Source organism: Rhinatrema bivittatum, chromosome 1, assembly GCF_901001135.1.
Source record: "Rhinatrema bivittatum chromosome 1, aRhiBiv1.1, whole genome shotgun sequence".
NCBI classification, from domain to species: Eukaryota; Metazoa; Chordata; class Amphibia; order Gymnophiona; family Rhinatrematidae; genus Rhinatrema; species Rhinatrema bivittatum.
Window position 1 is genome coordinate 832496654 of NC_042615.1, and position 16339 is coordinate 832512992.

General features: G+C 45.7%; 1 protein-coding gene across 1 annotated transcript in view; it reads left to right on the forward strand.

The window, feature by feature from the left end:
• NPR2 (natriuretic peptide receptor 2) overlaps nucleotides 1–16339 on the forward strand; it is a 393621-nt gene that overhangs the window by 319651 nt on the left and 57631 nt on the right. The window contains exons 13-15 of the mRNA XM_029583214.1: nucleotides 6856–7015; nucleotides 7468–7623; nucleotides 10943–11111. Coding sequence (XP_029439074.1) covers nucleotides 6856–7015; nucleotides 7468–7623; nucleotides 10943–11111 — 485 coding nt within the window. The remainder of the gene's footprint in view (nucleotides 1–6855; nucleotides 7016–7467; nucleotides 7624–10942; nucleotides 11112–16339) is intronic.

Here is a 16339-nt window from a genome sequence, read left to right on the forward strand (position 1 = left end):
ATCTACTCATGGATAACTGTCTTGCAATCAACACCAACAAGACAGAACTCCTCATCATTACACCACACAAGAACACCACATCTAACTCTTCACCATCACCTACATCAACCACTGACGTTTTTAAGCTGAAGCATGTCCGCAGCCTTGGGGTCATGATTGATAATCATTTCTCCCTGAAGAATTTCATCTCGAGCACGATTAAGAGTGGCTTCTTCAAGTTACATACACTGAAAAGGATTAAACCACTATTACATTCTCAGGACTTCCGAACTGTGTTACAAGCCACAATCCTACCAAAAATTGACTACTGTAACGCACTACTTCTGGGTCTCCCGAAGAACACAATTCAACCCTTACAGATGTTGCAGAATGCTGCTGCTCGGTTACTTACGAACACTCGACGACATGAACACATTACACCAGCACTCATGTTCCTACATTGGCTCCCCGTATCCTACAGGATTACATTTAAAGTTCTCTCGCTCATCCACAAATCCATTCACAACCAAGAGATGCAATGGTTTTCTGATCAGTTTATTTTTCACACTTCCAACAGACCAATCAGATCTATTCTCCAAGCGAAACTATCTACTCATCCTCTAAAACACATTAAACATGTATCCACCAGAGACCGCTCATTCTCAATAGCTGGTATCAAAATCTGGAACAACATGCCTTTGGACCTGCGTCTTGAATCCTGTCACAAAACTTTCAAACAAAACCTCAAAACATGGTTGTTTGAACAAGCCTTCTATCAATGATTTATCTCTACCCTTAAACCCAGCAATCCCATATTTTCTCATTCCCTTCTATCCCTACCTGATCCCTCTCACCTCTCCCCCTGTCTTTCAAACCGATTTATGGAATCTAATGTGACATAAGACTTTGCCTTCGTCAGTTATTGATACTGTGTAAAGCCAGAAGTTTAATACATTATGGTTATTATAGCTAATGAAGTTAGCAGATTTACCTTGAATGCCATTATTTTTATTATTTGTATAGACTGTTGCTGTTTAATGGAAAGCCTGTTTCTGATTATTGTTCTCTATGTAAACTGTTATAATGACGAGACACGCTGCCACTCCAGCTGCAAGGCCCGCGCAATCGGCGCCGGCGGCCCATCGGGGTAAGGCCTTCTTTTACTTCTCTTACCCGGACGGGGCCACCGCCGACAGCGCGACCAGAACAAGCAGTGCTCCAGGCCCGCTCCCCTCGCGGCCGAGGCCCGCCCCCCACCGAGAACCGGCCAATCAGCCGACGGCTGCAAGGCAGCCAATCAGCCGAGATCGGGTGGCTCTTTAAGTTCAGCTACGAAGCCCGCGAATCGCCCTTTCTGTCCGGCTTACCTGACGAGACACGCTGCCACTCCAGCTGCAAGGCCCGCGCAATCGGCGCCGGCGGCCCATCGGGGTAAGGCCTTCTTTTACTTCTCTTACCCGGACGGGGCCACCGCCGACAGCGCGACCAGAACAAGCAGTGCTCCAGGCCCGCTCCCCTCGCGGCCGAAGCCCGCCCCCCACCGAGAACTGGCCAATCAGCCGACGGCTGCAAGGCAGCCAATCAGCCGAGATCGGGTGGCTCTTTAAGTTCAGCTACGAAGCCCGCGAATCGCCCTTTCTGTCCGGCTTACCTGACGAGACACGCTGCCACTCCAGCTGCAAGGCCCGCGCAATCGGCGCCGGCGGCCCATCGGGGTAAGGCCTTCTTTTACTTCTCTTACCCGGACGGGGCCACCGCCGACAGCGCGACCAGAACAAGCAGTGCTCCAGGCCCGCTCCCCTCGCGGCCGAAGCCCGCCCCCCACCGAGAACTGGCCAATCAGCCGACGGCTGCAAGGCAGCCAATCAGCCGAGATCGGGTGGCTCTTTAAGTTCAGCTACGAAGCCCGCGAATCGCCCTTTCTGTCCGGCTTACCTGACGAGACACGCTGCCACTCCAGCTGCAAGGCCCGCGCAATCGGCGCCGGCGGCCCATCGGGGTAAGGCCTTCTTTTACTTCTCTTACCCGGACGGGGCCACCGCCGACAGCGCGACCAGAACAAGCAGTGCTCCAGGCCCGCTCCCCTCGCGGCCGAAGCCCGCCCCCCACCGAGAACCGGCCAATCAGCCGACGGCTGCAAGGCAGCCAATCAGCCGAGATCGGGTGGCTCTTTAAGTTCAGCTACGAAGCCCGCGAATCGCCCTTTCTGTCCGGCTTACCTGACGAGACACGCTGCCACTCCAGCTGCAAGGCCCGCGCAATCGGCGCCGGCGGCCCATCGGGGTAAGGCCTTCTTTTACTTCTCTTACCCGGACGGGGCCACCGCCGACAGCGCGACCAGAACAAGCAGTGCTCCAGGCCCGCTCCCCTCGCGGCCGAAGCCCGCCCCCCACCGAGAACCGGCCAATCAGCCGACCGCTGCAAGGCAGCCAATCACACACAGACTAAGAATACCTTTAAATTTCAATCTTTCCAGGCGCCGCGCGCCAAGCGTCGCGCGCCGAAGGAGCGCGTCAAAGGGGCTTGCCCCTTTGTCTCGCCCCTTCGTTGCAGCCCCGAAGGAGCACCGACCCTTGACCCTTGAGTGCCCACAGTTTAACCCCTGCGTTTGCACTGTATCTGACAGCAAATATTTTTACAACTCAACGGTGCACGCAGCTGTGTTTGCAACGCTCCGCACTTCCAGGCTCCTGGCCGTCTCTGAAGTGTACCATACCTTGTCTGTACCCTGCTTCTGAGTGTTCTCAGCATTGTAATCTGCCTGTAATATGGAATTTGTACCAGCCATTCCTCACCTCCACCTACGTAGGTTAGGTATCTCAGCTATGCGCTCCAACTAATACCCCCCAAGAGAAATCCCCTCTTCTTGCTACACTTACTGCTTTGGTAACCTAGTCAGTTGCTCCTAATTTATTTTGATTTCCAGTCTTCTAATATGTGATTTTCCCTGTTTTCTCTATACTAGTCCTATTCAACCATATTTCTGCCTGTTAAATGTGCAATATTTGGTTCTCTGTATTTTGCAGCATTATCACTCACACCCAAATCTTTACCTGTATTACTCTACGGCTCTACAATGCCTCCTTTAATCGACAATTATTCATTATCATACCAGCCAGGACACCACACTAATTTTCCCCTCGCTTTCACACATCAGACCGCACACCACAAGACAACTCAAAACAAAAGAAGGCTTATCCCAATACACACACTCACACGCACACAAGCCATCAGTCTCTCTCTCATTACCATTATTCTTTTCAACGCACAATCACTCCAAAAGAAAACTCATCTCTTACATGACATTCTCATTGACTCCAAACCTGAAATATGCGCTGTCACGGAAACCTGGTTCAAACAGCATGACACTCCCCTCATCAACCAACTACCCCTAGACAGCTACGATGTTTTCTCAATCCCTCGAAAAAAGAAGAGAGGAGGCGGCATACTCCTGGCTGTAAAAAAGGACTTTCAACTCTTGGCCCAGAAATGTGACATCCCTAAGCAATATGAAATTGGCTTCTTCAAATCAAAATCACTCCAACTATGTCTCATTTATACCCCCCCAGGTCTCCTTGAGAAAGATTCATCCCCCCTTATTGAATTCTTTGCTAACTCGTTATCCCCCGACGTACCCACGATTCTCCTAGGAGACTTTAACTTACACATAGATACCATCCCACAATCCCCAGCATGCGAAGCATTCATGTCCTCCCTCGAAGCCATGGGTTTCCAACAAATTGTGAACTCGCCCACACACAAAGCTGGCCACACTCTTGATCTGATTTTTATCAACTCCCACTTCAACATAAGCAACCCCCCATCATGCATGGCAGTACCCTGGTCTGATCACTCCCTGATTCAAACTAGACTCACCCTCCCTCAAAGTTCTACTATACTGCCCAGTCAGCCCATAGCATTCAATTTTCGCAAATCCTGCGATATAGACACCATCACACAAGCATGCTCGGATATAGGCAACCATATTGATCTCTCCTCCACCGACAACGCCTTCTCCACCTGGGTTAATTCCACCCTTAGCATCGCCAATAAACACTGCCCTTTAATAACGAAAACTGTAAACCCAAACCGTAGAAATCGAAAACCCTGGTACACGCCTGAGCTCAGGGATCTTAAAACCCATCTCAGAGCTGCAGAAAGGTCCTGGCGTAAGCACCAATCCCCCGCAACCAAAACAATATACTACCAACGTATGCATGAATATAGAAAGTCCATACTCCAAACCAAACGAGAATATTACGCCAAAAAAATACATGGTCTGCAACACAATCCCAAGGCCCTCTTCTCCATGGTTGCCAATCTAACCTCACCCTCCCTCACACAACAACCTGCAATTTCCTCAAAAAATCGGTGCAATGAGCTTGCACAATTTTTTAAAAACAAGGTATCCTCCATCACAGCACAATTCTCTCGCAACAGCTTCAAAATCTGTCTCCCCTCTATAAACGCACCAGTCTCCCTTTCCATTTTTGATTCCTCTTCCTCCCTGGAAGTTGAGAACATCCTAAAAAAAATGAAACCCTCTTCACATCCCTCTGAAACTATTCCTTCTAAACTCTTACTATCTATACCCAAAGTGATCGCCAAACCTTTATCGAATATTCTTAACTGTTCCTTAGAGCATGGCACAGTCCCTAATTTTCTTAAGCAAGCAGTAGTGAAACCGCTACTCAAAAAACCCAATCTTGACCCTGCCACCCTATCTAATTACAGACCCGTCTCCAATCTACCCCTCCTAGCCAAAGTCCTGGAAAAACTAGTTAATTCACGCCTATCTGATCACCTAGAACAGAACAATATTCTCCCATCCACCCAACACGGTTTCAGGAAGCATTTAAGTACTGAAACCCTACTGCTCTCCCTACATGATACCCTCATCAGAGGAATCGACTCAGGATCCTCGTACCTGATTGCAATGCTTGACATTTCTGCTGCATTTGATACAGTCAATCACGATGTCCTCCTCAATATCTTGAAGAGTATCGGGATTACTGGCAATGCCCTCACCTGGATTCAATCGTACCTCCAAAATCGCTTCTTTACTGTTTTAGTGGACAACAATGAATCTGACCCCATCAGTCTCCCTCAAGGTGTGCCCCAAGGATCCTCTCTCTCTTCTACCCTCTTTAATATATACATGCTTCCCCTTACCACGCTTCTCACTAACCTTCACATCAAGCATTTCATATATGCTGACGATGTGCAACTCATTTTCCCATTCTCTGACTCTCTACAAACTGCGCTACAGAACTGGGAATCCTGTCTCTCCTCTATCAACCAACTTCTCAATGACATGCAGCTAGCTCTAAATCCCAACAAAACTGAACTATTAATCATATCTAACAGGCATCCGCTCCCAGACATTCCTTTTGCATACTCATCTACCACTTTCCCCCCGCACACTCGCAACCTAGGTGTCCTTATTGACAATCATCTCACCTTTAAACCATTCATTAAATCCATCCTAAAGGAATGCTACTTTAAGCTCCAAACGATAAAAAAACTCAGACCCCTGCTTCATTTCTCCGACTTCCGCACAGTTCTCCAGTCTATCATTTTGTCTAAAATAGACTATTGTAATGCTCTATTCCTTGGCATCCCTGCAATACATACCAAGCCTTTGCAACTTTTGCAAAACGCCGCCGCTAGGATTCTGTCAAACACAAGAAAAAGAGACCATATTGCCCCCACACTCATAGAACTACATTGGCTCCCAATAAAATCACGAATTCTTTATAAAGCACTCTCCATCATTCATAAAAGTCTGTTAAACTCCAACCTCAACTGGATCAACCCCCCCTCCTCCCCCGCACCTCCAACAGACCCACCCGCACAGCCCTTCAAGGAACCCTTCGTGCCCAACCCATCAAAACTTTCAAACTATCCTCTACTATTAGCAGAGCTTTCTCCCTCGCCGGCCCCACCTTATGGAACTCCCTACCCCATGATATACGCCTAGAGACACATACACCCAAATTCAAAAAAAAACTGAAAACCTGGCTTTTCCAGCAAGCCTACTCCATATCCCCCCCTACCACTTAGAATTTCCCCCATTAGTGAATTCCTCTATAATATATACTCTTCGAGCTATGACTATGAATGCCTCCGATTTAAGACTAAGAATTTGCCTGCTGTTTTTTGTACTTTGAACTCTCCTATCTGTGTATATAGTTGGTTTACTCATATTGAGTTATATTTATAGCTAGTTTTCACCCCCCTGTTTAATGTACTCTATTGGTTATATGTAAGGGCCCCGCCCAAAAGTTAACCTTGTTCCGCTGTTATATGTAAGGGCTCTGCCCAAATGTTTTTGTTTTTTGTAAACCGATGCGATGTGTCAACGGATGTCGGTATAAAAGAGACCTTAAATAAATAAATAAATAAAAATATGTAAAGCCTGTTGCTAAGTTATTGTTCCCTGTAAACCGAGGTGATGTATAGCTATACGTACCTCGGTATAAAAGATTCTATAAATAAATAAATAAATAAAACGTAACATGATCAAGTTAAATACATTCATAAAATATATAAATCATTAAATTATATTACATCCATCTATGAGCAAGAAACAGGAGGTGGATCTGTACAAGTCAGGGATAAGAACATAACTTGAAAACATAAGATATACCAGACTGGGTCCATCAAGACCAGTATCCTGCTGTGGAGGTTTCTCTCTAGAGAATGTATAAGGTATCCGACAAAATTTAGCTCCTTAGCAGGTCTCTGTCATGTGATGTGCAGACTAGAGATGCTGGAGAAGCAGTAGGACACTTCCAGTCCTCCAGGTCATGCGTCTGGCTCATGTCCCTCATCCTACATTGTCTTGTGTCCTTCTCTCCTGTCTTCTGAATGCAGGGAATGTCCTTTTTACACACCAGTATAATCGGCTCTCACGGAAGCCTCAAGTCTTCCAACTGCGTGGTGGACAGTCGCTTTGTGCTGAAGATCACAGACTACGGCCTGGCCAGCTTCCGCTCCAACTGTGACACCGAGGACACCTACGCCATGTACGCAAGTGAGTGGCAGGCACCACACTGCAGTCACCATTTCAGGCAGCGAACTCAGCCCAAAAAGGCCATCCCATGGCTAAATTCTCTCACTATTATGATTTGATGGCTGACATATGTAGGAGGGGAGCTCTGTAGTACAATACAAGGGGAGCTGCAGGGCAGGAGTGAGGGGAAAAGTCTGCACCAAGAGCCCTTTCAGAGTCCTGGAGGGAGGGAGGTTCTGTGCAGTGCATTTTAGGATCCCTAAGTGTGAGAGCAGAGCTTTTTGGGGAGGGGGAGATGTCCCAGCATGGTATGCAGGGAGGGACTGAAGATCAGAGCTACATGGGTGTGAGGGGAGAGGACAGCATTGCTCACAGAAAGCGTGGAAGCGCTAGACTTTGCACTGAAGGTACTCCCTGGGTAATAGTGATAGGGGGCACTCAGAAGCACTCATCTTCCATTTTTTATTCCTCAGAAAAGCTGTGGACTGCTCCAGAACTGCTGCGCAGGGGGAGGATGCCTCCCCAAGGCACTCAGAAGGGAGACGTGTACAGCTTTGGTATCATCCTTCAGGAGATCGCTTTGCGTAATGGTTGCTTCTTCATTGAGGGCATGGACCTCAGCCCCAAGGGTAAGAATCTCCATCAGCTGCCAGGGCAAGACCTGATCCCCATAGGTAAGGATCTCTGCCATCTCCCAGGGAGAGAGAAGCTAGGAACTCAGTCCCAAGTAAGGATCTCCATCAGGTCACAGGACCTTAGCTGCAGAGGTTAAGAGTGTCTGCTTGCTCCCAGGTCAGTTATTTTTACTCTCTCTCGAGAACTGTGTCTCCTTCTTTGCTCTCAGTCATGTTTGGAGTTTAGAATTTGGTGACGTATTGACATGTGTTGACTCATGTTTCTCACTACGTATAATTTCCACAATGCTATTAGATGTACAAAGCTGTACAGATATGCATAAGAGGCAGTCCCTACTCTGTGGAGCTTAAAACGGTCTAATCAGGACATACAAGCAAGACAAATAAGAGAATGCAAGAAATGTATTTATTGCGGAGAACATGTGTAAAATCAACAAGGCTATGATTAGGGAAAGCTAGGGATTAAGATTTAAAAGCAATTTCAGAAAGATGGGTTTTTAGGTGGGCCAAGAATATGGCCAGGGAGAAGATATGAGGCACCACCTCCAGAAGGTTGTTCCAGGCATATGTCACAGCAAGGTGGAAAGCATAGAGTCAAGAGTTGGTGATGGAAGAAAAGGACAAGATAAGAGTGAGGGAAGTCGAGGGAGATGAGAGAGGTGCGTTAGGAGGAGTCGCAGAATGAATGCACTTGTAGGTGGGTAGGAAAAGCAGATAGGGAGTCCATATAGTGACTTGAAAAGGGGTTAGAGCATGGGTGAGGAAATATTTCCCTTATCTGCAGTGAGGGCAATGAGGGGGAGGGGAGAACTAGATGTCCAGTCATCTTCTCGGACCAACTTACCACTCAGGGCCATTTTGAAAACGCCTGCAGATTCCAGTTTGCCCACATCTAGGTTATCTTTTTATTTATTTATTTATTTTTAAACTTTTGGACCACAAATCAGAATTTCTAAGCAGTTTCCATAGTTACATCCATAAAATAGTTATACATAACATAATATAAAACAGAAACATAAAACAAAAGAAAATTCAAATCAAACGGGTAATTAAAACATAATAAAACATACCAAATAAAAACAGAAGAAATGAGCTATACATCTTCCTCCTTCATTATATTCTCCTACATTAAATTGCTAATTCTAATAAATAAGGGATAGAACTAGTATTTACTATCAGAGTCCAGTAAACAGACTATTCAATAGCCTCCAGAAAAAAAATAACGCTTCACCAATTTTCTAAATTTTAAAAAAGAAGTCTCTTCTTTTATTGGAAGAGGCAGCAAATTCTAAAGTTCTGGCACATAAAAAAATTTCTCTTGTGATTCATCAAGCCTTGCTACTTTAAAAGAAGGCACATCAAATAAATTTAGAGCAGAAGATCTCAGTGGTCTCGAAGGCCGATAAAACTTCAGTGCAGCATTAAAACTGGCTGGCGCCAAGTGATTAAGATCCTTGAAAACTAACATTAAAATCTTAAACTTGCTCCTCCATTTGACGGGTAACCCATTTTATTTGCAGTAACAAAGGGGAAATGTATTAATAAATAGAGACCCCATAGACTACCCTTGCAGCAGAAGTTTGGACATACTGCAAAGCTTTGATAGAGGATTGAGGGAGACCAATGTGCAAGGCATTGCAGTAGCCCAAAGACAGAAGGACCAAGGACATGACCAAGGCTACAAGGTCTTAATGCACTGGTGGAAGATAACGATAAGTTGCACAGCTGAATGTTGAGAAGCATAGAGAGATGGTTCACTGGGAGACCGGTGAAGAGCAGGTTGTGGAGGTGGCGAGGGAGTGGATAAGGGTGAGTTCAGAAAGGAAGGAATGGATTGTGTTGAGTTAAAGAGAAGGAAACACGATCAATACTCAGAGGCTTTGTCTAGCTAACATTTGGCGTTAATCAGACAAAAGCTAAGATTTATTACCCCTGCTGAGTGGATAGATTGTATGCACAAAATGTATCTAAATTAAAGGCGGGGGCTCTGGATGAGTGTGTGTGGGGTGGGTGGGCATAAAGTTAGTGCTGAATGTTGTGGGAGGAGATCAAAGAACCAAGGAAACGAGGGCCCAGGACAGAGCTGGCAGTGTAGGAGGAACCACTAAAAGTGTGATGGGGAGAAGTAAGAGGAAAGCCAACTTAGGGCAGAATCCCAAAATCCAAGGGAAGGCTTCACAGACTGATTGTGGGACATTGGCTGCAGTTCAGTCTGTGTTCTGTGTAAGTGCCTTCTCCTCCATAAGTTGCATATAAAGTGTAAGGGTTTGGGAGGAAGGTGACACGGGAATGGGAATGGGAATGTCTCACTAGAGAGTGCTGGCCATGGGGGTGTTGTGGGTGTTGGACACCTTCCCATCCAGGCTCAGGACTCTAGGTGTGTCCATGGACTACCTGCTGCTGGTCCCACCTGGTAGTAACCTCCTTCCTTTTCCCCTCTCCTTCACACACTTTCTCCTGGCCCCCTTATCCTTTTCCCAGGATCTCTCTTCTGTTTTCTCTGCCTCCTTTATAATCAGGATCTTCCTTGGTCTCTCTTCCTGTCTGTCTGTGACTGACGGCCAGAAGTACTGGGGGATGAATAGAGGAGGCAGGGCACTCTGAAGAAAGAAAAGGGAGTTACTTCATATGCTCAGAGACAATTTGTTAGCCAAAGAGAAAGTTCATAGGCCGGCCTGACAACAGGGCTAGGCTCAGGCCTTCCCTCTAGGACGGCTCTCTTGTGGGCTCCTGCTGTTAGTCAGTGTCTATTAATATGCGGAAGGAGAATATCCACCTACCCTAGCTCAAGGCATGACACTTCTGTGTCTGCTAGAGGTCCTTGCTGCGGCTAGTGCACGTTGCTCATGAAGCCTTGAGGCCAGTAAGCAGCAGTTTTGGCTCGCTCTTTTCAAGTTAAAGCACTTTACTTCAAACCAGCTTTTAGCTCTCAGCTGCCTTAACACATATGGGGCACATCTGCAGCTCTCCTGCTGCTGGGATTTTATTTCGGGGGGACCTAGGGTTCCTAATTAATGGCAGCTGGATCTGCCTGTGGCAGGCCGAGGCTTTTCTGCTTCTCATTCTTCTTTGGCAGTCCATAGAGCTTTTCTTGCCAAACAATGTGTGAGGTTTGTTTACCCCTCTACGCTGTTACTCTTTGTCACGCTGCCTCTCTCTCTGTGCCTTTATGGTTCTAGTGCTCTCGCTTGCTGCCTTCTGCCATCTCTCTTTATTTTCTCTTTTCTCTTTTCTTTCACTGTGTTTATCCCATTCCCACCCCTCTAATCCTCAAGGGATGATCATATCTCTCTTCTCCTCCATCCTCTGGCAGAGATCGTGCAGAAGGTGCAGAACGGGCAAAGGCCCTACTTCCGGCCGACAACAGACACCAGCTTCCACAGTGAGGAACTGGCCATCCTGATGGAGCGTTGCTGGGCCGAGGACCCCAACGAGAGGCCTGAGTTCAGTCAAGTCAAGATCTACATCCGCAAATTCAACAAGTGAGTTGTTGTCTAGGCACAGACAGGGCAAAGGTGTGGGGAGACAGGCTTTTTCCAGTCAGGGAAAGGGCGCAGGGAGCAAGACCTGCCCCAGCTAGCTAAGGATGTCGAGAGAGAGTCCTGTCCCAGCCAGGTCAAGGGTGAATGGAAATACCTACTCCAAGCAAGAGAGAAAGGAGAGAGGATGTGAAGCTATGAGACTTGTCCCATTCAGAAGAGTGTGAGGACCAAGGCCTCTGGCAGCCAGGTAAAGTTGTGGGAAAAGATTTATGTCCCTAGCTAAGATAAGGGTGTAAAGAACAAAACCTTCGCCAGTTAGGGAAAGGTTGCAGAGAGGTGAGGCTTCCGCTAGTCTTAAAATTGGGAATACTAGGCCAGAAGTACTGACTAGCATTGCATCCGCTGTCATGGTGAAGAATCTGGTGGTTCATTTGGAGACTCGGGTTTCTAAATTGGTAAGGATTGCTTTCCTGAAGTTGCAGCATGTCAGCATCATCTTTTCTGGACATGAATTGTTTAAAGTTGGTTACTCACCTGTTGGTATTTTCTTATCTGGATGAGGACCTTCCTTGGCGGCTCACCCATAGGCTTCAAGTAGTCGTGAATGCAGTGGCAAGGACTTCCTCGGCGGTGATGCTTGCTGCTCTTGCATCTTGGTTCTCTCGTTTTGAGTGAAAAGCGGTATTGAAAGATAGAAACACGATGGCAGAAAAATCACCATGCAGCCATTCCATGATCGTCTTTATCTACGTAATAAATTAACATAGTAGGTGCCATTGTGTTGCCTATGTTCGAGTTAAGGGTCTCTGCTCCAGATTCCAGATTCCAGATACAGATGAGGTCAAAGTCCTTTGTTATAGTGGCCCCTACATTTTATTTATTTATTTATTAAGGCTTTTATATACCGACTTTCTTGATACAAATCAAATCAATTCGGTTTACAATGAACTAAGCAGAAAATATAATTAACCAATCAACAAGAGATACAGAGCATACAGTTACATTATAACAAGGAAGCCTTAACTTGGAGTAGGAAAATAAAGAAGGGGTGAACGGAGTAATAAATATATAAATAAAATGAAATAAAATAGAATAAATACTATATACAGAAGAGGGGGCAAGGGGCCAACCTCTCTTTAATGGATATTATGCATGAAAAATTTGGAGAGTTTTGTTTACAGAGATGTGTGGTGTACAATTCTAGATCAGGGAATGGAGTTTGTAGTGGGGAAGGCTTGGCTGAACAGCCATGTCTTTAGTTTCTTTTTAAAAGTTGTTAGACAAGTCTCCAGTCTGAGGTCCGGAGGCATGGTGTTCCACATGGAAGGGCCTGCGGTAGAAAAAGACCGGTCTCTGAGGTTTGCGTGGTGCACTAATTTGATTGTAGGAACGTGTAAAGATCCCTTGTAAGCATCCCTTAAAGGCCTGGCTGTCGAGTGCAGTCTGAGAGGATGAGACAGGTCAAGCGGGGTTTGATGGTGGATATTTTTATGAATGATTGTGAGAGATTTATGGAGGATCCGGAAATTTACTGGGAGCCAGTGGAGATCTTTTAGAATGGGAGAAATATGCTCTCTCCGATTGGTATTTGTCAAAATCCTTGCCGCTGCATTTTGTAGCAGCTGGAGCGGTTTAATGGTAGAGGCTGGAAGACCATGCAGAATGGAGTTACAATAGTCGATCTTGGAGAACAGAATGGCTTGGAGGACGGATCTGAAATCGTAGTGGAATAGGAGCGGTTTGAGTTTTTTGAGTACTTGTAACTTGTAAAAGCACTCCTTAGTAGTGTGTTTTATAAAATGCTTTAGGTTCAGGTGACTGTCGATTAAGACTCCAAGATCTCTGGCGTGTGATATATGTGGAATATTTTGTGATTGGAGAAGTATGGGACTACCTTCTGGAGTAATTAGCAAGAGTTCGGTTTTAGAAGTGTTGAGCACAAGGTTGAGGCTGGATAAGTAGTGGTTTATAGTTTGTAGATGAGAGTTCCATAACCTGAGTGTTGAGTCCAATGATTTGGATATAGGGATTAAAATTTGAAGGTCATCTGCGTAAATATAAAATTTGAGTTTGAGGTTTGAAAGTAGGTGGCAGAGGGGGAGAATGTAGATATTAAACAGGGTGGGTGAAAGGGAGGAGCCCTGGGGGACGCCAAAAGGAGCATTAGTATGAGGTGATTCCATGTTTTTAATTTTTACCTTATAGCCTCTATTACTGAGGAAAGATTCGAACCATCTGAGGGCTGAACCTGTAATTCCTATGTCTGAGAGTCGGTTTAGGAGGATGTTATGATTTACCGTATCAAAAGCCGCAGAGATGTCGAGGAGAGCTAAAAGAAATGACTGTCCTTTATCAAAACCAATATATAGTTGATCCAGGAGGGAGGTGAGGAGGGTTTCCGTATTGTGTTCTTTTCGGAAACCATATTGTGACGTGTGAAGTATATTGTGGTCTTCTAGGTAATTTGAAAGTTGCTTATTTACAATTTTCTCCATGATCTTAGATACAAATGGGAGATTTGATATGGGACGGTAGTTGTTGAGGTCTTCCGGGTCCAGGTTGGATTTTTTGAGTATGGGTTTGAGCGTGGCCAATTTGAGCGCGTCCGGGAATGTTCCTTGTGTAAGGGAACAATTGATGATATCAGCTAGATATTTGGATATGTATTCTGGAATGAGAATCAGTAACTTGGAGGGTATTTGGTCCAGCGGGTGGGTCGAAGGTTTCATTCTTTTTATCAGCGATTCTACCTCTAAAGTGTGGGTTGAATCAAAGGAGTCCAATCTTATGTCTAAGTTTGGTAGGAGAACTGTGTCCGGAAGAGTAGGGTTTGTGTTGACAGGTAATCTAGCCAGGGTATTGGTGATTTTATTTTGAAAGAATAAGGCCAGGTCATTGGCCTTTGATTGAGCTGTATCGTCAGGGATATTAGGAAGAGCCGTTTTGGTAAGTTCCGAAACATAGGAGAAGAGGGCCCTCGCATCATATAGCATATCGTGGATGCGGTGAGCATAGAAATCTCTTTTTGTTCGGAGTGTTGCTGATCTGTACTGGTGGAGAGTAGTTTTGTATATGGAAAGAGTGAGGGGATTAGAATTCTTCCTCCATTCTTTTTCTTTCCGTCTTAGATTTTGCTTCTGAGTGCGGAGTTCATTTGAGAACCATGGTTGCTTATTTTTATGGGAGGGGTTTATAATTTTTCTTGACAGTGGGCATAATTCGTTGGCAATCATTTCAGTGATGTTTTGCCATGAGGTGATAGCTGAATTGGGATTTGAAAGATCCAAGTTTGGGAGTTTTCTGATCAGGGATTTGCCAAGATCTTCTGAAGAACAAGTTTTTCTGTAGTATAGAGTTGTAGGCTGATGAGGTGTGGTCAATCCTGTCAATGACCTGAAGGTGGAGTTGATCATAAAATGATCTGACCATGGGACTGGTAGGCATATGGGGGGTGAGAGTGGGGTGAGATTAGAATTTGTGAAGATAAGGTCAAGAGTGTGACCCGCTTTATGTGTTGGTTGGTTAATGTGCTGTTTGAAGCCCATGTCCGAGAGTGCTGATAGGAAAGCATCACAGTTGGTCGATCGAGGATTGGCATCAATGTGGAGGTTAAAATCTCCAATGATTATGGCAGGAGAGTCTAGTTTTAAGTATTTGGCTATAACTTCTATCATGGGAGAGGCATCTTGATCTAAAAGTCCGGGAGGAGCGTAGGTGAGGAGAATTTGAAGTGACTTAGACTTGAATAAGCCTACCTCAAGTTTGGGTATAGTATGGATAGGTTGTTGCGTGAGGTTAAAAAGTTTTTTGCAGCTATTAGGAGACCTCCTCCTTTTTTTTTCTTTCTGGGTAAGGAGAAGACATCATATGTCTGTGTAGGCAATTGATTTATTAGGACTGTGTCTGAGGATTTTAACCAGGTCTCTGTGATGGCACAGATGTCTGGTTTGGTATCTAGCAGATGGTCATTAAGGATGTGGGTTTTTTTTGTGATTGATTGGGCATTGAAGAGTGATAAGGTGAATAGAGCCAAACCAAGTAATTGTGTGACTGGTGAGATCATTACCGGGGTTAGATTTCTACGGGTTATAGATTGATATCTTAGTGTAGGCTTCATCTTGGAGAAGGAGTTGTGATGTAATATATGTATTGGGTGTCCTTGTAACATGGTTGTACGAGGGAGATGACTTTGATGGTATTGTCAGAATCAGGTGTCCTATGACATTATGGCAGTAGTAGATTGAGGAAATGTTCTTAAAGGAGGACTGAATGATATGTTTGGTTGTGTAATCTTTTGCTGGAAGAATGCTGAGGCTGTTAGTTGAATGCTGAGACAGTGGGTTGAATGCTGAGGCTGTTGGTTGAATGCTGAGAAAGTGGGTTGAATGCTGAGGCTGTTGGTTGAATGCTGAGACAGTGGGTTGAATGCTGAGGCTGTTGGTTGAATGCTGAGACAGTGGGTTGAATGCTGAGACAGTGGGTTGAATGCTGAGGCTGTTAGTTGAATGCTGAGGCTGTTAGTTGAATGCTGAGACAGTGGGTTGAATGCTGAGGCTGTTGGTTGAATGCTGAGACAGTGGGTTGAATGCTGAGACAGTGGGTTGAATGCTGAGGCTGTTAGTTGAATGCTGAGGCTGTTAGTTGAATGCTGAGACAGTGGGTTGAATGCTGAGGCTGTTGGTTGAATGCTGAGACAGTGGGTTGAATGCTGAGACAGTGGGTTGAATGCTGAGGCTGTTAGTTGAATGCTGAGGCTGTTAGTTGAATGCTGAGACAGTGGGTTGAGTGCTGAGGCTGTTAGTTGAATGCTGAGACAGTGGGTTGAATGCTGAGGCTGTTGGTTGAATGCTGAGAAAGTGGGTTGAATGCTGAGGCTGTTGGTTGAATGCTGAGACAGTGGGTTGAATGCTGAGGCTGTTGGTTGAATGCTGAGACAGTGGGTTGAATGCTGAGGCTGTTGGTTGAATGCTGAGACAGTGGGTTGAATGCTGAGACAGTGGGTTGAATGCTGAGGCTGTTAGTTGAATGCTGAGGCTGTTAGTTGAATGCTGAGACAGTGGGTTGAATGCTGAGGCTGTTGGTTGAATGCTGAGACAGTGGGTTGAATGCTGAGACAGTGGGTTGAATGCTGAGGCTGTTAGTTGAATGCTGAGGCTGTTAGTTGAATGCTGAGACAGTGGGTTGAATGCTGAGGCTGTTGGTTGAATGCTGAGGCAGTGGGTTGAATG